The sequence below is a fragment of the Erinaceus europaeus genome, chromosome 10 (genome assembly GCF_950295315.1).
Source record: "Erinaceus europaeus chromosome 10, mEriEur2.1, whole genome shotgun sequence".
In the NCBI taxonomy this organism is placed as follows: domain Eukaryota; kingdom Metazoa; phylum Chordata; class Mammalia; order Eulipotyphla; family Erinaceidae; genus Erinaceus; species Erinaceus europaeus.
The window spans coordinates 28646071-28669230 of record NC_080171.1 but is presented as its reverse complement, the minus strand read 5'-3'; the positions used below and the strand labels follow the sequence as shown (position 1 = coordinate 28669230).

General features: G+C 51.6%; 2 protein-coding genes across 2 annotated transcripts; one reads left to right on the top strand and one right to left on the bottom strand.

The window, feature by feature from the left end:
• The first annotated feature begins 98 nt into the window (after window positions 1–98).
• DPP7 (dipeptidyl peptidase 7) lies at window positions 99–2969 on the top strand. Its single transcript, XM_007521480.3, has 12 exons — window positions 99–230; window positions 301–414; window positions 507–646; window positions 747–910; window positions 1065–1200; window positions 1272–1353; window positions 1437–1664; window positions 1828–1946; window positions 2018–2174; window positions 2282–2346; window positions 2472–2542; window positions 2631–2969. The coding sequence occupies exons 1-12, from the start codon at window positions 146–148 to the stop codon at window positions 2722–2724; spliced, it is 1455 nt and encodes a 484-aa protein (XP_007521542.2). The 5' UTR covers window positions 99–145; the 3' UTR covers window positions 2725–2969.
• Window positions 2970–3963: 994 nt separating this feature from the next.
• Window positions 3964–22549, bottom strand: MAN1B1 (mannosidase alpha class 1B member 1). Its single transcript, XM_016187459.2, has 13 exons — window positions 22293–22549; window positions 21435–21543; window positions 20080–20195; window positions 16296–16471; window positions 15901–16010; window positions 14630–14815; window positions 12910–13058; window positions 11528–11716; window positions 6846–7036; window positions 6074–6194; window positions 5620–5817; window positions 5403–5534; window positions 3964–4857 (listed from the first exon to the last, which is right to left on the bottom strand). Exons 1-13 carry the CDS (start codon window positions 22401–22403, stop codon window positions 4654–4656), a joined length of 1992 nt encoding a protein of 663 aa, XP_016042945.1. The 5' UTR covers window positions 22404–22549; the 3' UTR covers window positions 3964–4653.
• Between the last annotated feature and the right edge of the window lie 611 nt (window positions 22550–23160).

The window sequence follows — 23160 nt, the reverse complement described above, 5'->3', positions numbered from 1 at the left end:
GATAACACAGTGCCAGGAACCTTCAGGAAGAAGTGGAAGTGGAAATTGAGGCTGCTTTGTTCACAGCCCTGCAGGCTATCACGTGAGGGATCTTAGCAGTCACATGACCCAGATCACGTGACTGTCACCAGCTGACAGAGGAGCCATGCGCCCACAGCCCCGGGCTGCCATGGCTCTCCCCTGGGTCCTACCGCTGCTAGTGTTGGGGCTGTGTGGACTGGAGGTCAGGGGTGAGTGGAGGATCTGTGGGTCCTTCCCCTCATCCCCCCCACCATCCCTCTGAACATCCGTGCCCTCCAGCCCACAGAATCCTGGACCCGGATTTTCGGGAGACCTATTTTGAGCAGCTTCTGGACCACTTCAACTTTGAGCGGTTTGGCAACAAGACCTTCCTCCAGAGGTTCCTGGTGTCAGGTGAGGCTGCTGGGGGTGGGGGTGGGGTGGAAGGTGTCAAGACCTCTGAGGCCCGGCACCACATCTGACCCCCCCACTACCTGCCTTCTCAGAGAAGTTCTGGAAGCCGGGCGAGGGGCCCATATTCTTCTACACAGGCAATGAGGGTGACGTGTGGTCCTTTGCCAACAACTCAGGCTTCATCCTGGAGCTGGCGGCACAACAGGAGGCCCTGGTTGTCTTTGCTGAACATGTGGGTCCCCTGGGGCTGTGTGGTGGGAGGGGAGAGGGAACAAGGGCAGGGGCAGGACTGGGTCTATGGGCTGAGCGCACCAGCCTCCTGTCCTCCACAGCGTTACTATGGAAAGTCGCTCCCATTTGGCAAGCTGTCCACGCAGCGTGGGCACACTGAGCTGTTGACCATAGAGCAGGCGCTGGCCGATTTTGCGGAGCTGCTGCAGGCCCTGAGGCAGAAGCTGGGGGCCCAGCACATTCCCGCCATTGCCTTTGGCGGAAGGTAGGATCTTGGGCACTTCCTTCCTCCTTCTGGTCCCCAGAATTGGTGTGGGTTCTTTCTCGAGAGAATTGAAGGTAGGGTGTGGGGGGTGCAGGCCAGCCTTGTGTCTGGCACCAGGTGGAGAGACTCAGTTTCCTCCTGCTTCCTTGCCCAGCTATGGAGGGATGCTTAGCGCCTACATGAGAATGAAGTATCCCCATCTCGTGGCTGGGGCACTGGCGGCCAGTGCGCCCGTCCTCTCGGTGGCAGGCCTGGGTGACTCCTACCAGTTCTTCCATGATGTTTCCGCGGTGAGTGAGGGCAGGCAGGGTAGCCTTGGTGCAGTTGCTGCAGCTGCACATAACCCTTTTCCTGCCCACAGGACTTTGAGGCCCAGAGTAACCAGTGTGCCCAGGGTGTGCGGGAAGCATTCCAGCAGATCAAGGACCTATTCCTGCAGGGAGGTGAGAAAGCTGCCCTCCTTGTCCCCCACCCCCTGCCCCTGCCTCTGCCAGCAGCCTCCAAAGACCTGGCACGGCCTCCACAGCACACCGCAGGGTCAGTCAGTCCTTTGGCACCTGCCAATTACTCTCAAGCCTGGAAGATCTGATCCAGCTTTTTGGCTTTGCCCGCAACGCCTTCACCGTGCTGGCCATGATGGATTACCCATACCCCACTGACTTCCTGGGGCACCTGCCTGCCAACCCTGTCAAGGTCGGCTGCCAGCTGCTGCTGAGTGAGACAGAAAGAATTCAGGGACTCCGAGCATTAGTGGGTGAGTCTGTAAAAGGGTGTGTGTGTGGGGGGGCAGGGTGAGGGTGGGAGACAGATTGCCTACCCATCAGAGGAGGGAGCTGGGGACACTGAGACACATAAGCAGGGGTACCCCAGGGTGTAGGTGGGTGGTCTGAGGGTGCTATATATCTTTGGGCTCCCAGGGCTGGTGTACAACTCCTCAGGCTTGCAGTCCTGCTATGACATCTACCTGCAGTACCAGGCCTGTGCTGACCCCACAGGCTGTGGCTCTGGTTCCAATGCCAAGGCCTGGGACTACCAGGTATGTGGTGCTGGGGCAGGGTTGCTGGGTGTCTGTGAGCCCAGAACCTGATCAGTGTGGGCATCTTGCAGGCCTGCACTGAAATCAACTTGACGTTCTCCAGTAACAACGATAGTGACCTCTTCCCGGAGCTCTGGTTTACTGAGGCCCAGAGGCAGCATTACTGCCTGGACACCTGGGGCGTGTGGCCCCGGCCTGACTGGCTGCGGACCAACTTCTGGGGGGGTGGTAAGACTTAATGCCCTACAGAAAGACCCTGTTTTTTGTTCCCCAACTCCCAGGGCACCGCCCATGTCTCCCAGACCTGGGTCTTGACCACACGCTGTCTCTTTTAGACCTCAAAATGGCCAGCAACATCATCTTCTCCAATGGAGACTTGGACCCCTGGGCCGGGGGTGGGGTGAGTATTGTGGGCAGCACTGTCCCCACTGTGGCTGCACCCCTATGTCAGGACACATGGCCACGCAGGTTGGGGTGCTGGCTAGCTACCACACACTCCAAACAACTTGTGTCTCCCCATGACAGATCCACAGCAGCTTGAGTGCATCAATCGTGGCCATCACCATCCGGGGCGGAGCACATCATCTGGACCTCAGGTGCAGTCCAGCTCTGGGGAAATGAGGTAAGGGGGGAATCTGAGGGCTTCCTTGCCCAGCTGGGTGCTATCCTGTGTCTGCTTTTCAGAGCATCCCACCCAGAAGATCCTGTGTCCGTGCAGGAGGCCCGCAAGCTGGAGGCTGCCCTCATCCGAGAGTGGGTGAAGGCTGCGCAGCAGTAGCCACAGTGGCCAAGTACTAGGGACTCGGAAGCTGAGGTGCTCCTGAGCTGGGACATGTGGGGGCAAGGCAGATCCTGGGGTGTGGGTCACAGCTGCCCTTCCAGAGCCCGGAGCTCAAGGCAGCTGACAGTGGTGTATGGCCTGGCCATGCCAGGACAGTGAGTGTGTACACAGGAGGGTGCTAAGGTAGTGAGCACGCTGCATGCCTGTGAAGTCAGCCACACACTCAATACAACAAAAAATTAAGCTCTGCTGTTTGTTATTTTTAGGGTGACAGGGTATGGGGGAGACCTGGCTGTGTGCATGGTAGCTGTGACACCCAGGAATGGAATGTACCTCACCTACCTTCTCCTTCTGTGTGATCAATGCCCCTGACCCAAATGTTCTCTGGGGAGCCCTGGGGAGGGTCCCTGGCTCCAGCCTGCTATTCCTCTCCATCCCTCTGCATGGGGCCAGGCCTGCACCTGGTGGCGTATCTCAAGGATATGCTCAGTGGCTGAACCTGCCATAAAAGCTGCTGGAAGACATGGGGAGGTCACACCAGGCAGCTCTGAAGGGCTCTGCAGGGCAAAGTCATTAGCATAAGGGCTGGGATGTGGCACCCAGGGACTTGCCCACAGCCCCCTTGCATGCCACATGTGAGGCCTAGGAGGCAGAGCCAGGTGGCTGATGGTGGGAGGACAGGGCCGTCCTGGACAAGCAGAGAGCCTGTCCCAGAAGCAGGCCCTACTACTCAGGAGGAGCTGGGACCTCTGCAGAGGTGTCTCCAGCAGCAGGTGAGGCCCTGGCTTGAGCAAAGTAGCAAATCTAGAAGATAGTGTGGCAGGCTTCTCACACTGAGTACAGGTGCAAGGCTTCACCATAGTCCTGGGGCAAGGAGTCTCAGCCACAGCCAAGCTGCCTCTTCTCTGAAAAACCACCCAGGGATCACTGCTCAGGGGGAATCAATGGTCCACACAGAGAGGAGGTAGCAACTTGGGTGTGACGAGCCCACCAGGTGCCCTATGCCCATGGCTGCCATGAGGATGGGCATACAGCTTGGTCTCCCTCTACCAAACTACCTAGTACCACAGTGTGGGCACTGGCCCCAGGACTGGCCATGCTTTTAAGGGCTTTCACCTGTGTGAGACATTGGAGAGATGTGAGGCCCAACCCCCTATGACCAAGATTCAATAAAGCAACTCTGAACACTTCTACCTACACACACACACACACACACACACACACACACTTCCAAAGGCAGATTCACAATAGAACAGATTTATTTTATTCCAACTAGATCATTCTGTTGGAAGGCTGGGAGCAGGAAGCACTTGTCCACAGCCCCTCCCAGCCTGGCAGAGCCATGGGAGGATCCCTGAGTCCAATGTGTAAACACTTCCGTCTGCCAGGAGCCCAGGTCCCCATGGGGTCACAGATGCCTCCCTCCAAGGATAAGGACATAGCCACAGGCTCTGAGATCCTGAGGTCAAGCTTGTAGGCCAGCTCTCCCCTTGGCTCAACTCTAAGACAGCATGGGCTCTGGAGCCCCAAGTGACCTAGAGAAGGTAAGAGGCCCAGAGTCACAGCATCATCCTTGTGGGGATGATTGGGCTTTAGGAATGTACGTTGTGATTTTGAGGTTCTCAGAAAGGCTTCTCCAGTGGATGAAACCACACAGTCATATGGTTGCTGATTCCATCTCTCCTGCTCCTAATGCCATCCTAATACCACCCCAGGTAGGAAGGGGCCCTGGGTTTCCCCGAACATGTCAGGATGGACCCACTGGCTTCTGTCAGGAGCTGGCCTGGAGCATGTCCAGCCAGCTGGGTAAACACCACATGGCCAAAGTCAAGGGGGATGGTTCTGCCTGGCACAGGCTTCTGCGGTAGGTGCCTGATAACAGTATGGGTCAGATTGTAGGTAGTGCCCACAAGGCTGGGTACCACCCTAGGCAGGGGTCCAGATGGGCAGGGGGTGAGCCTCAGTGTTGAACACATAAGAGTCCAGGCTGAGCACATTCGGGTCATCGGAGAAGAGCAGATACAAGTACTTGAGTGTCTCCCCTAAAAAGAAGCTCTCCATCTTATCCCTGGGCTGAGGATTCTGGGTATCCTGGACGTTGCTGATGGAAGAGTAGCCACCTGAGGGGACCTGTGTAAATAAATGCCAGGCCGTATGTCACAGACTGGCCATAGGTATCCCTACCTCCAGTACACACTGACACCACAAAGGACCTGCCACTGAAGGTTAGAGACCTCAAGTGACAAAAAGTGCCACCACCAAAACCCTATTATCACCTACACACAACACAGGCAAAGTTCAAGGCTTAGCCACAGGACAGGTGTGGGCGGGGGGTCCTGGCCAGGGTTAACTTTGATCCTTATCCCTGAAGATCACCAAGAGGACAGCTGACACCAAGAACACCACGGAGGTGCTGTGGTTCTAACACTTGCCCTGGGAGTCAATGCTCCTAGCATCATCCCAGTGAAAATGGGCTACCTGGGGCCACTTGGTGAACCCAGAAGGGGGCACCACAGGAATCCCTGCCACACAGGCCAACTCCTCAAAACAGGGCTTAGTGGCACTCAGCTTGGAGACCCTTGCTGACACTTCTGGACCTCAAGGGAAGGCCAGGCAGCCTGACTTCCATCCCTGAGTCCTTTCAGCAGGGACAAGGCCAGCAACGGCAGGCTCACCCGTGTGTAGGTATTGAAGTTCTGCAGGATCTCCCAGCCCCAGTCCTGATACTTGCGGTCTCCCGTGAAGCGGTACAGGTAGAAGAGGCTCTCCACCGTCTCAGGCCGCAGCAGGTTGTGCCTGTCACCTGGCTGTGGAGAAGGACAAGTTCAGAGGACAGTCCTGAGCTGCCACCCACCCCCCCTATACACACCCCAGGCCCTGACCCCAGTTCACCTTGACCAGCACATCTTTATGGCCCTTCTGGGGGTACATGTTGAAGTGCACAATTTCCGGGCTCAGCCCCGTGTCCATCTGATTGTTCATCTGGTAGCAAGTGTCCATGAGCTCCCGGGCCAACTCCATATGGTCAGCAGTCATGCCATGGTGGGCGCCCAGAGCCAGCGTCCCTGGCAGGAAGCACACCAGGTGGTCCTGAAACAAGAGGGCCTCCTCAGCATGGCATCAGCATAAGGCAGTTGCAGCTCACATCACTACGGCCAGGGTCCACTGACCTACAGGCCACGTGCTCTGCAGGCAGAGGAGCTGCTGGTGAAGGACACCTGCCCACAAGAGGAAATGGAAACCCTGGGCTCTCCAGTATTCACGTTCAAGGCACCATAAAGCATTAAGACAAAGTGTGGGAGCTTCCAGAGGTCCAGTCCTCACTCACACCCACACCCATGCTCACCATCTTGCTACTGAACCGGCCATGGGCCAGCTCCCCAACGAAGGTGAGTTTACTAGGCTCAGATTTGCGCAGCAGGTGTCTTTTGATTCCCTCGATGGCCTCAAGATAATCTTCCAGCAACCTGGGGAGAGAGCCATAGTGTCTGCTGGGGCTGTAAGGGCACAGAGACCCCAGATGTCAGGGAGAGGGGTGGGCCTGGGAGCTGCTCCTGCACTGGGTCAGCCGAGAGCCAGGGCAAGGCCTTCTCTCTCTCTCCTGATAAGGCCTGCCATGCTCACCACCCTCAGAAGCACAGAGACCAGCCTCTCCAGGTCCAGCATGCCCATCACATCTGAGGAAAGCACACTCCCCAGATGCTAAGGCCTGTTCGTCTGCTGTTGCCCCTGGGTGTCAGATCTCAGTCATGTGAGGTGATTCCCTAGCCAGGGAGGGCTTATCTGATCTTCTCATTGTGCAATGGTGACTGCATCATCACCTAAGACAGCAGCTCAGTGACAAGCACAGGAATCCAGATACGTAGACAGCCTACTACCATCCCAAAGAAGACATTCCCGCAGAGAAAACTGGAATCCTGAACCACAAGACAGAGCCAGGTCCTGAGTGGTGCTAACAAGTTGGGAAATCTCACTGACAACAGAGGCCCTCGTCCACACAAAAGCTGTGCCGATAGGAAATTCATATCCCTGGGAAGGTACTAGACCAAGTTGGTATGGCTGCTGGAAGCCTGCAGAGCCTGGGGACCCACACCCAAAGCAGCAGAAGCCAGGCTCACTGTGTCTCCTTCTTGCCGCCCTGGATCCACTGCTTCAGCAAGTACTCGTAGTAGCTGTCAGCCCTGGCACCCAAGGTGAACACTCCCAAGTGGGTAAAGAGGCCGCTGTGCGTGTTGATGAACATGGGAACCAGCCCGTCCTTCTTCCCTGACAGGGTGTGCACGTGCTTTGTCACCTCCTCTGCGGCCTCCTGAGACACACAGGGTGAAAGTGCAGGTGAGAGAGGCAGAGCCCTGGGACTGTAACCCACCTGGAGGACAGAGGACAATGTCCTGGGCTAGGTCACTGCGGCATTGTGCCTGAGGAACACCTGCCCGTACAGCAAGCAGAGGCACAGCACACACAGCTGCCCCGGTAGAGGACATGGGGCACGGGCCACAGGCCTGGCATAACCTGTGTCCTCTACCACTCTGCAGGGGCACTGGTCCTCACAAGCACCTTTTCCCATTTCCAGATGTGCCATCTGCCCAAACCATTGATGCTGATAAGGACTCCCAGAACCCTGAGTGCCAGTGGCCATCTACCTTGCAAACTCTTACTCATCTTCAAGACCCCACCTACTCGGGCTCCTCTGAGGCCAGTCTGCCCAGAGGTGGTATCTGTTCTCTCACAGCCTGTGCTCACCCTAGTAGCACCCAGGATGCTGAGCTGAGAGATTTCCTGCTCAGTATTCAACAGACACATCCATTCTAGGTTAACAGCACCCCCCCCCCAGGGGAATATTATTCCTCTATGATCTCCAACCACATGTGATGACTGATAGCTATCTCCTAGGAATAATGGGCTCACTTAACCAGAACTTTCTTGAATGTGTGCACAACCCCTTAGGAATGGCCATGCTTCCCTCTGTTGGAACAAATGTACACGTTTGCTGGGTGGTCTGTACCAGTCACAGTTTGAACAATAGCATCTCGGGCATAAGCCTAAAAAAAAAAAAATCTGGATTTTATGAAAAAAAAAATTTTTTTAATTAGCTATCATTCTAAAATAAATTTAAAATTTTTAAAAAGGAAAAAAATGACAGGGTTCATAAAACTTATTATGAAAAAAAAACTTATTATGAAATCAACTCAAAAATTCAGTGATAATTTTACTAACAAATTACAAAGTACAGGGGGAAAAAATTCCAAACAGAAGTGCAGGGCCTAAAGGTTAGTTTGCACGCAGTTCAGGCTGAGGTAAGAGGCCTTGGAGGTATTTTTAATTAGGTAAAGGAGATTGATATTGATCAACCAGCATATTCCGTGAATTTAGAACTCTTGGAGAGGAAAGGTTTAAGAAAACTGGAGCACTTCTCTACAAAATACCAAACTCTAACAGTTACTGAGATCACTGAGGAAGAAGAGAGGCAGGAGTAGAGAACATATTCAAAGAAATTTTAGCAGAAACTTTCTATACCTTAACAATGTTCAAAATATAGAAATCCAAGAAGGTGAAAGTATACTAAACTTTTTGAATCCAAAACAAGGTACACCAAGACACATCACTGTAAACTATCTAAAACCAGGGATAAGGAGAAAATATTGCAAGCTACCAGGACAAAAGTCAAATACAAACATAGAACCATCAGATTTTTACCAGATTTCTCTTCACAAACCTTAGAGGCAAGGAGGGAGTGAAGTGGCATATTCCAAGTATTAAAAGGTAAAGGGAGTTGGGCGGTAGCGCTGCAGGTTAAGCGCAGGTGGCGCAAAGTTTAAGGATCTCGGTTCGAGCCCCTGGCTCCCCACCTGCAGGGGAGTCATTTCAGAAGCGGTGAAGCAGGTCTGCAAGTGTCTATCTTTCTCTTCCCCTCTCTGTCTTCCCCTCCTCTCTCCATTTCTCTCTGCCCTATCCAACAACGACAACAATAATAATTACAACAAAAAAAATCAAGGACAACAAAAGGGAATAAGTAAATAAATATTTTAAAAAAAGATAAGAATTGTCAATCATGAATTCTGTATCCTGCTAAGTTATCCTTCAAATATGAGGGAGAAATAAAGATCTTTTCAAACATTCAGGTGGGCTTGAACTGGGATCATTACGCCGGTCCTTGCACTTTGTGCCACCTGTGCTTACCCCGCTGTGCTATCGCCTGACTCCCAGGAAATTGCATTTAGTGAAAGAAGTCAAACAGGATTGGCAATACAGCTCACCTGACTAGTGTGTTGCTTTGTCATGCATGTGACTCAGGTTTGAGCGTGACCCCCACTGCATTGTTGTGGTTTCTCTGTCTCTCTATCTGAATAGTTAGCCCAGAGCAGTGAAGCCCTAGTGATAACCAAAAAAAAAAAAAAAAAGCATCACAAAGGAATAAGTCCTATAGAACTCCATCTCTACTCCACTGATATTAGGGCTCAAGTCCTATCTGGGGAACAGACAATGAGACATCCAATTGAGCACATTACCATGTGAAAGGATCCAAATTCAAGCGCTGACTCCCCATAAAGATTCATAAGCAGTGGAGCAGGTCTGTAGGTATCTCTATATTTCCTCCCTCCCCTTTTGATTTATCTCTATCTTGTTAAATAAAAGAAAGGAAGGAAAGATGTAAGAAAAATAAAATGGCTACCAGGAGTGGTGGATTTGTCATGTAGGCATCTCGCCCTGGTGGCAATAAAAAAAATAATAAATGAGTGGTCGGGATGTGGCACAACAGATAAAGCACTGGATTCTCAAGCATGAGGTCCCCGGCAACACATATACCAGAGTGATATGTGGTTCTTTCTCTCCGCCTCTTTTTCATTAATAAGTAAATAGAATCTTTAAAAAATTATAATAATGACAGTAATTATTTAAAAGCAGAACTTACTGCTTTAGATAGGAGGAGGAGAAGAAGAAGATGTCATATGCACTGAGACTGAAAGTGCGTGGTGGGTATGGGGCTGGAGGAAATTCTGTTTTGTTTTAATTTCTTTTATTTAATTTTTTTAAATTATCTTTATTTATTTAGATAGAGACAGCCAGAAATTGAGTGGAAGGGGGAGATAGAGAGGGAGAGAGACAGAGAAGACACCTGCAGCCCTGTTTCACCACTCATGAAGCTTTCCCCGTGCAGGTGGGGACTGGGGACTTGAACCCAGGTCCTTGAACATTGCAACATGTGCACTTAACCAGGTGCACCACCACCCAGCCCCTGGGTGGGGGAAATTTAATAGGACAGAATTTCATAGAAAGATGAACAGGCTGTGGCTAGATAGTGAGGATGATTACTTCTACAAACTATGCACTTAAATATGTTATAGGTATTTTTTAAAATGTTGTAGGTATTTTATCATGATGTAAAACATTTTTTGGGGGGTGGGGAGTGGTGGCACACCTGGTTAAGTGTACATGTTACCAAGCGCAAGGACCCAGGTTCAAGCCCTGCTCCCACCTACAAGGGGGAAGTTTCAGGAGTGGTGAAGTACGGCTACACGTGTTTCTCTCTTCTCTAACTCTCCCTTCCTCTCAGTTTCTCTCTGTCTCTATCAAATAAAAAAAAATGAATTAAAAAAAAAAAAACACCTGTGAAGTGATTCCCCTGCAGGTGGGGAGCCAGGGGCTCAAACCAGGATCTTTACATCAATCCTTGCATGTCGTGCCATGTGCGCTTAACCCACTGCACTACCACCCGACTCCCCCCCCCAAAAAAAAAAAACACCTTTTTTTTAAAAAAGCAATGAGTGGGAAAGGAGTGAAAGGTGATTGGAGGGTCCAGTGCCCTATGATGAAGGGAGATGGTAATTTGGTGGTAGGTGAGATGTGAAGGCTATATTCTTGTGATAGTAGTCTTGTAAAACATTTCCTCAATAGCATAAAAATAGAAAAAAATGAGTGCTGGTGAAGATGTGGAGAAAAGGAACCGCTGGTAGACTGTTGGTGGGAATGCCAACTGGTATGACTCATAGGAAAAGCAGTATGGGGAGACCATAAAAAAAAGGCCCCAGCCAAAATGAGCCAGGAAGAGCCTCTCTCTGCAGGTACTGGAGGACACCCTGGGACCCATGGCATTCCTATATGGACTTCATCCCCAGGAAGAGGACACAGGAGAGGGACAGGTGGTAGCACACCTGGTTGCTGGTGAAGTTTGAGAGACCAACAAGAGGAAACTGAGTCAGGAAAGCTTTCCCTCTTAGCTCCATCCCTGGAAGGGAGACTGACAAGTGGGGTGTTTTTGCAGACCTCCATCTCAAGGATGGGACAGTTCCTCTAAGCTCTACCATGCTTTCACATAATCCCACACCTGGTGAGTGACAATGACTGAGGGCCTGGGTTCAAGCCCCTGGTCTCTACTTACAGGAGGAAAACTTCACAAGTAGTGAAGCAGGGCTGCCAGGTGTCTCTCTGTCTCTCTCTCTCTCTCCCCCTCCCCTCTCAATTTCTCTCTGTCTCTATCCAACAATAAATAAATAAAATATATATAAAAAAAAAAGGAAAAGGACATAGGTGCCTATGACGGCAGCAAAGCAGGACCTGTGGCTCCAGGGACATGGGGCCAGGTAGCTTACTCTTGCCTGTCATTCTCCCAGGGTCCATGAGCATGAGACTAAACAAGGGCATGGAGGTCAAGCACTCTGTGTGCCTGAGCACCGATTTCACCCAGAATGTGAGACTGCAAGGAAACACAGGTGTGGACCTGTGTGCAGGGACTATCCTAACTCAACAGAAGGGCAGCTCTGAAGGAGAAAGGTGACTGGCCAGAGCCTGGCATCCCTACCTGGAATTTTTTCTTTCCTGTGAGGCGAGAGAGCTCCCGGAACTCCAGCTGAATGCTTGTCACCTCAGCTACTGTGCTGTCAGAGGTCCATCGGGGTGGATGGGCCACCCCCGTGCCGATGTTCACGTCAGAGTAGGGGATCTTGGAGGGTGTCTGGAATGCTGGCATCAGTCGATTCCCAAAATCTTCCTGAGACACAACACAGGAGGAATCATGTTTTCACGTATCATGACACTCCTATCACCCAGGTCTCCAGCCAAATAAAAGCGAGAGCTGTGGGCTGGGTGGTGGCCCGTCAGAGAGAGTACACACACTACCATCCACAAGATCAGGGTTCAAGCCCCCAATCTCTACGGGGAGGGGAGGGGGAATGACAGACAACCTTCATGAGTGCTAAGTAAAGTAGTGCTGCAGGAGTCTATCTTTCTCTCCCTATCTCCCCTTTTCCTCTCAATTTCTGTCTCTATGAGAGAGAAAGGGAGAGAGGGAGGGAGAAAGGGAGAGAGGGGGGAAGGGAGAGAGGGAGGAAGAGAAAAAAAGAGAAAGAAAGAGGGTTGGGGAGACAACATAATGGTTAATGCTACTGACTCTCATGCCTGAGGCCCTTAGTTCCAGGTTCAACTTCCAGCACCACCATAATCCAGAGGTGAATAGGGCTCTGGTAAGAAAGAAAGAAAGAAAGAAAGAAAGAAAGAAAGAAAGAAAGAAAGAAAGAAAGAAAGAAAGAAAGAAAGAAAGAAAGAAAGAAAGGAAGAAAGAGAGACGGAAGGAAGGAAGGAAGGAAGGAAAGAAAAGGGAGGGAGGAAGAATGTAAAGAATGGGAAGGGAAGGGAAGGGAAAGGAAGGGAAGGGAAAGGAAAGGGCCTCCAGGAGTATTAGATTCCTTGTACAGACACTGAGCCTCAACAATCTTAGTGGAAAAAAAAAAGTATGGGGGTCGACAGCGCAGCAGTTTAAGTGCACATGGTGCAAAGCACAAGGACCAGTGTAAGGATCCCAGTTTGAGCCCCTGGCTCCTCACCTGCAGGGGAGTCACTTCACAGGCAGTGAAGCAGGTCTGCAGGTTTCTTTCCCCGTTTCTGTCTGCCCTCCTCTCTCCATTATCTCTCTGTCCTATCCAACAACAACATCAATAGTAACTACAACAATTAAACAAGGGCAACAAAAGGGAATAAATAAATAAATATTAAAATAAAAAGTAAGCTGTTGTCATACCCAGTCCAGCAGAAACAGGACTGAGAACACTTCTGCAGGCCCCTTTAGGGTGCTCACCAGTGGGAACTATCCTACACCTGGGCTGACTAGCTTAGGACAAGAATGAGTAAGTGATGCCCAGAGCCCCTCCAGACGGAGCCACAGCGCTCAGGATCAGCTGCACTCACAGCCTTCTGCAGGAACACTTTGTCCCCCGAGAGGTGGTAGGCACTCAGCAGCCCCCCCAGGATCCGGATGGTGCTTTCAAACAGGTTCACGTCCACATCCTTCTCAAACTGCAACTCATTAGACACCCACCTCTTGGATTCTTCAAATTCTACAAAAGGAATGAGGAATTTAGTGGAATCCAGACTACCCTGGAAAACTTGAAATCGATGTCCCAACACCAGTTTTGAGAATACTGATTCCCAACTTAAACCCAAGTGTGTGATGAACAGACACACTGGGGAGATTCAGACACAAGAATCCATGATAACATCACATATCACCTCAACTGACAGTCACTCCTGCAAGTGCAGAAAGGAAGTCTGGAAGGTGGTACAGTGGATAGAGCACTAGCCTCTCAAACATGATCTCCTGATTTAATCCCCAGCATCACAAGTGCAAGAGTGATGCTTTCCCTTGCTGTCCCCAGCAATTAATTAATAGATGAGTTTTTTAAAATATTTATTTATTCCCTTTTTGTTGCCCTTATTATTTTATTGTTGTAGTTATTATTGTTGTATAGGACAGAAAGAAATGGAGAGAGGGGAAGACAGAGAAGGGGAGACAAAGATAAGACACCTGCAGACCTGCTTCACTACTTGTGAAGCGACTCCCCTGGAAGTGGGGAGCCGGGGGCTCAAACTGGGATCCTTACACCAATCCTGTGCTTTGCACCACCTGCACTTAATCCACTGCGCTACTGCCTGACTCCCAATAGATGAGTTTTTAAAAAGAAAAATATCGGGGGTCAGGCGGTAGCGCAACGGGTTAAGCGCCATGTGGCACAAAGCACAAGGACCGGCGTAAGGATCCCGGTTCAAGACCCGGCTCCCCACCTGCAGGGGAGTCACTTCACAGGCAGTGAAGCAGGTCTGCAGGTGTCTATCTTTCTCCCTCTCTGTCTTCCTCTCCTCTCTCCATTTCTCTCTGTTCTATCCAACAATGATGACAACAATAATAATAACTACAACAATAAAACAACAAGGGCAACAAAAGGGGAGAAAAAATAAAAGGCCTCCAGGAGCAGTGGATTCATGGTGCAGGCACTGAGCCCAGCAATAACCCTGGAGGCAAAAAGAAAAAAATCCAGGGGCTGGGCGGTGGTGCACCTGGTTGATTGCACATATTGAAGTGAGCAAGGAGCTGGGTTCAAGTCCCTGGTCCCCACCCACAGGGGAAAAGCTTCAAATCCGTGAAGTAGTGCTGAGGTGTCTCTCTCTCTCTCTCCTCATTTCTCAATTTCTCTGTCTCTAAGAGAGAGAGAGAGACAGAGGAAGGAAGGAAGGAAGGAAGGAAGGGAGGAAGGAAGGAAGGGAGGAAGGAAGAAAGGAAGGAAGGGGGAGGGAAGGGGAAAGGGGAGGGGAGGGGAGGAGAGGGGAGGGGAGGGGAGGGGAGGGGAGGGGAGGAGAGGGGAGGAGAGGGGAGGAGAGGCAAAGAAAGCCCTAGGTGCTCACTAGTATGCACTCAACTCTTGACAGCAGGGAGAGGTAAGCTCCACAGGTGGCCCCTGAGAGCATACAAAGAGATGACAAGGACTGCACACCAGCCGGTTTGCAGTGTCCCTAGAGGGAAGGTACTTGATGAGCTACCTGGGCAGCTGTGTTCTGTACCCTGGGCAAGGCAAACACCTGCCCTGCCAAAACTACTTAAAGACCTTGGTGCAGACATGGGGGGAACAGATACCTTTTTTCAGACCCAATATCCACATGGTGTCCAGCGCATCAATCAGCGTGAGGCCAAGACCAAACCATTCATTGTAGGATCGGGACACCGGCTTCAGCTCATCATGGCCCCAGGCAAATTTGCAGTATCCAGTCCACGCATGGCGGAAAGCATTTATCACAGCCTGCTGGCGCGCATTGTGGGAGGCTAGGAGGAGAGTCACAAATTCAGGCCTTGGTCAGGGATCACTCAGCCGTCCAAGGCCTCACACTGAGTGATGTACTTGGGGGGACACTGATCCAGGCCATGGGCAGGCTGGACGGCCAAAACTGAGGACAAAGAGCCATTGGATGCTCCAAGCAGTTCACAGCCACCAAGGCAGTGTGGAGGACGTGGGGACTGCACATAAGCAGCACCTCTGCCTGGCACCAGGACCAGCAGGAGACATATCTCTACTCACAGGAGCCAGTGGCCAAAAGCTACAGAAGATCCCCAGGCTCAGAGGACACTAGCCCAGCAGATAACTTTGAGGGTGCAGATCTGAGCCTGGATGAAGAAGGGTGCACAGCACAGGTGACTACTGGGCCCATCTCTCTGGACAGCAAGGGTTACAGGGAAGAGGAGGAGACCTCCATGACACCATCAACCATGTCAGCTCCAGAAAGGTCCCAGAAGACCATGGGAGCTGTCACACCCAACCCATGGGCTTCCAAGGTCCAGGACACACCTGCAGGTCTCTCTGCACATGGGGACCACACACAGCACTCAGGGTGATAGGATGACCCTGAAGGTCACACTGCCACCACATCTTCTTCTGTATTTTGACTGTGGTCCTCCAGCTCTGCCATCCAGTCCCCACAACCCAGATGGTCCAGTGTCCTCCAGCACCAGCTCCAGGCTCCCTGGGGTCATGTGCTAGGCTGGTCCAACACCCACCCTCCTACTCAAGGCACCAGCTAAGAGGTGCCTGAACTGCCCTTAATCTTATCTGTGCTGCAAAGACACAGCAGTTGGATCAGCCCTCAGCCACAGCCTAGGACACAGGTTCCACCAGGTCATCAACCTGAGCCTCAGGCCCAGCAGAGGCCCCAGGAAGCTGGGCCTCAGAGCCCCCAGCACTGAAGCCAGGTGCCAGGCCATTCAGGGACTGCATGCACAGAAGCTCCTGAGGAGGACGTGGCCCCTGGACCTGAACCACATGGAGAGGAAGGGTGGCCACAGTCCCCAGGAGCAGAAGCACTGCCCCAGCCTGGAGACCAGGTGAGACCTGAGAGGAAACAGGTGGGCCTTACCTGTTTGGATGGGAGTCTCCTGGGGACGTGGGGATGGCTGGGGGGTGAAGGCAGCTTTTCTGGAAGGGAGTCTGGTGCCCAGGTCTGGTTCAATCACTGCTCCCCTCCAGCTTTGGGAGAGAAGGCCGAGCAGTCAGCCAGGGGGAGGGCAGAGAGGCTGGTGCCCTGCCCACCTGGGACTCTCGCTCACTCCACCCCCTCCTCCCCCTCACTGGGGGCAGCAACTACGGAACAGATAGGGCCCCAGGGGCCCACTCTGATGTGGTATGAGTAGAAGGAAACAGACCTCAGGTGCCACGCTGACATTTACCCTTGTTCCTCAGAAAGGACAGGCCAAGTGGACCTTCCTCAGTGCTCCCATAAGCTCCCACCCCACCCGATGCGATGCCAGGCACCTGATGGTTCCCTGCAAGGCCTCTTCCTGGCGGTGAGCAGTGTCTTCCTGCTGACTGGCGGCTTCCTTTCCAGTCTTGGCCCCGGCCTGCTCCTGGCTTTGCCTCCTGTTGGGCTCTTTATCAGGTGCTCTCATCTGCAGTTTGGGTGGTCCCCGTCGGAAATGCCTCTGAGGTTTCTAGTCAAAACAAGAGTCACCCCTGAACATTCTCCAGCTGCCTATGAGATGCTCTTTCCCCAGACCCTCCAGCAGACCCAGCCTCCGGGGCCTGAGGGCTGCTGGGTGCACTGACCCCAGAGGACAGAACTATTCCCCTTCAACATGCAGGCTGGGCAGGGTGTTCCTTCTGCACCAACTCTGGTCCTGACTAAGCAGATGGAGCCCCTGGAATGTCACCAAGAGTCACTAGCACTAAGGTCAGCTAGCCAAGGACAGAGCCTCATAGACCCCATGGAGGGAGCTCCAGAGAATATGGAGTGGGGAGGGCAGAAGGGCAGAAGGGTAAGGCCAGACATGGTCAGCCTGAATAGAGTAGAGCACTTGTTGGTACTGTCAATAATCCTCAGGGGAGAGAGAGAGAGAGAGTTCTTAGCAGTCCTCTGAAGAGTGTGTATGTGCACCTGCAGGGTTCAGCACTCCTGAGTCTCTGAGGAGTCACTGTGAATTCAGGTCTGTGTTCTGTGTCCATGTGACTGTGAACACAAGCTCATACCACAGACATTGACCAGATACCCAAGACACTATATGGCTTGGGTCACCGGATCTTTGGCCTGTGCTAAGCCTGAATGAGTTTCATGTGGTCTTGGCACAGGCGCCGCCATGTGAGCTGCTTGACATGATACCAGCTTTGCAGGAAGTTCAGCCCGGCTGGACTCTCCAGGCCAAATTGAAACCATCTTGCATTTTGCCATGTATAGGGCTTAGATTAAGCTCTGTGTGGTCTTAATAATATTTAGCTATGGCCAGGATCAGAGCCTGACGAATAACAAAAGTAATGACAAAACCTGCACAGCACTTTGTAAGATCATAATGGAATAAGCAATATCAGTAATGCAAAATTTTTCAGGAGACTCCAAGAGGAAGAATTGTTTTCCCCTTTATCTACACCATTTCCTTTAGGATTGCCCCTAAAATATAAAGAAAGATTGTTAGCTCCCGCAGTGGAGGGGCCACCTTACATAGCATAATTAATAAGTGGAAAGTTATGGCACCTGCCTAGATACAATGGGCCTTTTAATCTACCACCCACCACTACGCTCCCACTTCCTTATGCAGGAATAGTACACGAGAACCTAGGTCACAGAGTGAGCACACACAGAAGATGGGTTCCAGCTAGAGAGCTTAACTTTACGGAGAGGCTGGCCAGGTCAGCACCACCTTGATGCCTTCTCAGTAAGGACCAAAACAAAACTCCTTGATCAAACAGTGGAACAGATTTGAAAAGTGGGCTGCTCAATTTGTTTAAGGCCCCTAGAAACATAATAAGCTGAAACTTTCTATGAACCATTGGCTTCTAATGCATAGGGGCAAGAGGATGGCATAAACATACAGGTAGAATATGAATCTTAATCACTAGGACATCTGCCTAGCACACAGGTACAGGAATAACAAAAGAAATAGAAACTGTGAATGTTCCACAAAGCAGGAAGTGTTCCCTACCTGTGCTGTTCTTACTTGGTGAGTTTTGTTTTAATCAAAGTCTTGGTGATTTTTATATTAGTGACCAAATCCTTGGTGATTTTTGTTTTAATAATCAAAGCCTTGGTGATTTTTGTTTTAATGATCTAAGCCTTATGAGACTATAAAAATAAAGTTTTGCTTAAGTATGACAAAGATGTCTGCTTGAGCTTTATTCAGCATCAACTCACTCATCTCTCATTCTTCATTCTTCGCCAGTGCCCCTCCTCCTCCAAGATACCCTAATAACCTGCTGGGGCTGGCCCCCCTGGCATGGTCTCACAGGTACAGCTGGCTGGGGTTCATGCCTGAGAAACATGAGATTTAGCCTTCTATGTTCAATACCCCTCCATGGGAGAGGTTTTAAAGTGGAAAGAGGGGAGTTGGGTGGTGGCGCAGTGGGTTAAGCACACGTGGCTCAAAGTGCAAGAACCGGCCTAAGGATCCTGGTTCAAGCCCCTGGCTCCCCACCTGCAGGGGAGTCACTTCACAGGCAGTGAAGCAGGTCTGCAGGTGTCTATCTTTCTCTCCCCCTCTCTGTCTTCCCCTCCTCTCTCCATTTCTCTCTGTCCTATCCAACAATGACATCAATAACCACAACAATGTTAAACAACAAGGGCAACAAAGTAGAAAATAAATAAATATTTAAAAAAAAGGGAAAGAGGGAGTCGGGCGGTAGTGTAGTGGGTTAAGCGCATATGGCATGAAGCTCAAGGACTGGCGGAAGGATCCCAGTTCAAGACCCCGGCTCCCCATTTGCAGGGGAGTCGCTTCACAAGCAGTGAAGCAGGTCTGCAGGTGTCTTATCTTTCTCTCCCCCTCTCTGTCTTCCCCTCCTCTCTCCATTTCTCTCTGTCCCATCTAACAACGAGGACATCAGTAACAACAATAACTACATCAATAAAAAACAACAAGGGCAACAAAAGGGATAATAAATACAAATATAAAAAATAAATAAATATAGTGGAAAGAATCTGTTTTTTTCCACCCAGACTGAGGGAGTCACTTCTGGAGCTTGGCCACCTGTGTCTGACCCCAGGGAAAACCTGAAAGTTCTGAAGGCCTCCTGCTGCAGGGCAGCTCTGAGGCCCTTCCAGCCATCCCTTGGCACCTAGGAGAGGGAGGCCATCCCTGGACAGATTCCCTGGGCTCTCCAAGGCCTCTCCTCAAACCTTTCTCCAAATAGCATGCTTCCAAGCTCTCTGGCTGCATCGTGGCCTGGTCTCCATGTCCCCTCTCCACCCCAATACACCCCAACTAGTTCTGGCCTCCTCCCTTACCTTTTCTAGGTAACATGTACCCCTGTGCCAGGAGATTCCCCAAACATGTCCAGACTGATTCTTATCCCACCATCTACACAGGTCTCCCTAGAACCCAGACCCCTCACACTAGCAGTGCGGAATGAAGCTCCTGGGTGTCTCTACAGCAGCTCCTCAGGCCCCTCCCTCCCTCCCTCCCTTTCATGCCTTGTCCTGCTCAGCCTTTCTAGAATCCACCCCACAGGCCAGCTGCCCCCAGCTCTCCTCACCTTCTCCTCCATCAACACCATCTTCACAGGGACAATCTCAGAAATCTTGTCCTGCTCAGAACTTCCCAAGCTTTCCCATGAGCCCTCAGACCTGCCTGCTGTCTCATGGCTCCAGGGTGTCTCCTGATCTACCTGTGTTCCCTGAACACCAAGCAGAGTTCTGCCTGCCCCCTTCCATTCCTCAGCCCTGCTCTCCCCTTCGACTGAGCTATGCTCTCTAGCTTTTGACTGGAACGTAAGTATTCCAGCTTCAGGCAGGTTCCCTCATTTTCAGGATGCTACCTGAATAGTCCAGTTCAATGATGGGTCTCACCTGTCTTTCCCATCAGTTTGCAATGCCACAGGAGAAGGGACATATAATGAATAATCACCTCCTATCTGACATGCAGCCCAGGGCAGGTGTTCAGAGAAGAAGGACCAAAAAAGAACTTTCCCTTTTTTCCCCCAAATGAGGGTTACCAGCCCATAACAGGAAGAGAGATTCAAGTATCAAGTAAAAGTAGGGGAAATATATCTCTTGAAAAAAAATGAAGTGCTTCTAGAAGGGACCCACAAATGCAGGTCTAGTTTATGAAAGTACCTGAGGCAAAAGCCCTGGCAGGTGTTCTGGGTCAGTTTCTGCCTTCTGAGGGGCGGGCAGGACAGGTGGGTTTGCTGGCTTCATTTTCTGCTCTTCTGCTGACCTGTCATTCAAGACTGAACAAGAGAGTCCATTTTTATTTCAAAAATGCCACAAGACCCATGAGAGACTAAACACCTAGAAAATGCTTAGAGGGTGGGCGGGAGTAGATAGCATACAGCTTATGCAAAGAGACTCTCATGTCTTAGGCTCCAAAGTCCCAGGTTCAATCCCCCGTACCACCATAAGCCAGAGCTGAGCAGTGATCTGGTAAAGAATAAGTTAATTAACTTAAAAAAAATTAAATACTTAAAAGACTAAACACCTTCATAGAAAACACACATAATTATGTATTTTTTAAAAAAATGTTTATATTTATTTTCCCTTTTGTTGCTCTTTTTTATTGTTGTTGTTACTGATGTCCTCGTTGTTAGATAGGACAGAGAGAAATGGAGAGAGAAGGAGAAGACTGAGGGGGAGAGAAAGATAGACACCTGAAGACCTGCTTCACCTCCTGTGAAGCGATTCCCCTGTTGGTAGGGAGCCGGGGGCTCAAACCAGGATCCTTATGCTGGTCCTTGTGCTTCATACCATGTGTGCTTAACCCACTGCGCTACTGTCCGACGCTCCCTTTCTTTCTTTTCTTTTCTTTTTTTCTTTTTTTTTTTTTTAACTAGAGCACTGCTCAGCTCTGGTTTATGGTAGTGTGTGTGGAGGATTGAACCTGGGATTTCTGGAGGCTGAGGCATCAGAGTCTCTTTGCATAACCATTGTGCTATCTACCCCCACCCCAGTATAAGCTCTCAGAAAGTAAGTCATTTATTACCCCTATCCCCAACCCACAACCAAAAAGACTTGACCTAGGTTAGCTGTAATTACTAGTGTGAGAGCAGGCACTTTTCTGCAGTGCCCTGCAGCAGTTCCTCAGCTTTCCTCCTTGGAGGAATGTGGAAGGGAATCTCTACATAAGCACAGGATTCCTGTCCAGGACCTTCCAAACACATGGTGATGTGCCTTGGGATGTTTACAGGATGCTGACACTGAAGTGTTCTGCCTCAGAATCTGAGTGTTCCTGTGTGACAGGCCATTTAGATTCTAGCACTTAAACCAGAGCTCAGGAAGCAGCTGAACAACATCAAATGTCTCTACATTGTAGCCAGGTGATTAAATATAGCTTTATGCTTCTACTGCCCTGGTTTCTTGTCAGATGGTTGGCATTCTGTTCCTGGAGCTGACTAAGGCAGACTGTGAGGTGGCTTATGCCTGCCCGCCCTCAATCTCCAGCCCAGAGCATGTCAGACATGTATGGCCGCTACCTTTCCACCGGTCAGCCATGTTGATGTAGGAGAAGAGGCCACAGAGGATCAGAAAGGCGGAGAGCAAGAGGATCACGTTCCGTTGTAATCTGGACAGTTGCTTCCATTTCTGAGGGAAGGCAGAAAGTGACAGGCAATTCAGTGAAGACAGAGTTCCCCCCCCCCATTGTTGCCCTTGTTGTTGTAGCCTTGTGGTTATTATTGTTGTCGTTGATGTCGTTCATTGTTGGATAAGAGAGAAAAATGGAGAGAGGAGGGGAAGATAGAGAGGGGGAGAGAAAGAGAGACACCTGCAGACCTGCTTCACCGCCTGTGAAGCGACTCTCCTGCAGGTGGGGAGCCAGGGCTCAAACCGGCATCCTTACGCCGGTCCTTGTGCTTTGCGCCACATGTGCTTAACCCACTGCGTTACCGCCCACCCCCGACACTGTTATACGGGGGTCAGGTTGTGTGTACTGGTTTTGCACTGGGGGACATACTCTCAGCAGGGGCTATAGGGTCGGGATGTTACCACTGGTGGCACATGTATACTAAACAGGAAGATACAAACACGCAAGTGTAGGGCCTGCTTCTCGAATCCTGCTCAGCTGCCACTGGAAAAGGCTCCTGCAACTTGAAGACTGGAAATCTGGCCAAGTGCAACATCTGCCCAGATGTGGCGTGCGTGCGGCCGGCCAGACGAGAACGTAGCCGCATCAACAGTTGTGCTCCCGAATCACTGGACCAGGGAAACCGACTGACACGCGGGCTAGGTTCTGTTCACAGCTGGCACGGACCCTGTCCTGGGTGCTCCCTACTGACCCCCCACATCAAAGCTCGACCAACAGAGGGCTGAAGGCGCCGTCCCCCGACTCTCACCCTCCAGCAGGAGCGGCGCCGCCAGCGTTTGCTGCCGTCGTAGCCCTGCCCAAGGGTCAGCGTCACCGAGATGAAGTCCCGCTGCAGTGCCGGAGCCGATGGCGGATACATGACAGCAGCCTAGGTGGCAAGGGGGGTTCCGCCCACTGACGGCGTCAGGAGTACGGGCTCTGCGAAGAAGCGAAGTTTCCGCCGCCTTGACACCCACGGGCAGCCATCGCAGCAGCGTCCATACCCCGCCCATCGCACCGCGGCTCCAATGAGCCTGCGCCGTCCCCTCCTTCCCCAGTGCGCCTGCGCCACATGCCCGTCACCCAGTGCGCCTGCGCATGTCTTGGTAGCCCTCTTCTAGTGGGTCCCTTATTGTAAGTGCGTCTGCCCCTTGACCTGACGCCGCGCCTGCGCAGATCTTGCACGAGTGCAGCCTAGGTAACGGTACCTTCGCCCCCTCGGAGGTGCTTGGCTAACACCAGTTCCCAACCTGGCTTCCCAGTTCTTCCGCCGTTAAACCGGCCATGTCTGCGCCCTCACGCTGAGGATCTAATCAAGAGGGAGCGGCGTCTAGGCCACTTCCCCGCCTGCAGCACCGTATTCGCCCCTGGGATTCTCGCGGGGTTTGGGAAGGGAACCCGAAAGAATGCAGCGCTATGGGAGGGTTGGGGGTGCGGGATGACTTGGTGGGTCTGTACTAGGGGGGAGGACACCCAGGCCGAGTCGGTGGGCGGGCGGGAATCCATAGCAACTGGTGGGAGAAACTAGGGCGCCACTCCAAGGAACCGGAGAGTAGTTGGACCCGTCTGCGGGTCCACTGTGGGTGAGCATCCAAAGAGGCGGCGTCGATGGGCTTGGAGGGGGCGCCTGGACTCCT

Excerpts from the sequence above, each read along its gene's own strand:
- DPP7 (XM_007521480.3), top strand. The coding sequence starts at position 146 with ATGCGCCCACAGCCCCGGGCTGCCATGGCTCTCCCCTGGGTCCTACCG. Across the intron at positions 231-300 it reads GTGTGGACTGGAGGTCAGGG|CCCACAGAATCCTGGACCCG; the intron begins GTGAGTGGAGGA and ends CGTGCCCTCCAG. Across the intron at positions 415-506 it reads CCAGAGGTTCCTGGTGTCAG|AGAAGTTCTGGAAGCCGGGC; the intron begins GTGAGGCTGCTG and ends CTGCCTTCTCAG.
- MAN1B1 (XM_016187459.2), bottom strand. The coding sequence starts at position 22,403 with ATGTATCCGCCATCGGCTCCGGCACTGCAGCGGGACTTCATCTCGGTG. Across the intron at positions 5,818-6,073 it reads GCCGGTTCAGTAGCAAGATG|GACCACCTGGTGTGCTTCCT; the intron begins GTGAGCATGGGT and ends CTCTTGTTTCAG. Across the intron at positions 5,535-5,619 it reads ATAAAGATGTGCTGGTCAAG|CCAGGTGACAGGCACAACCT; the intron begins GTGAACTGGGGT and ends CCTTCTCCACAG.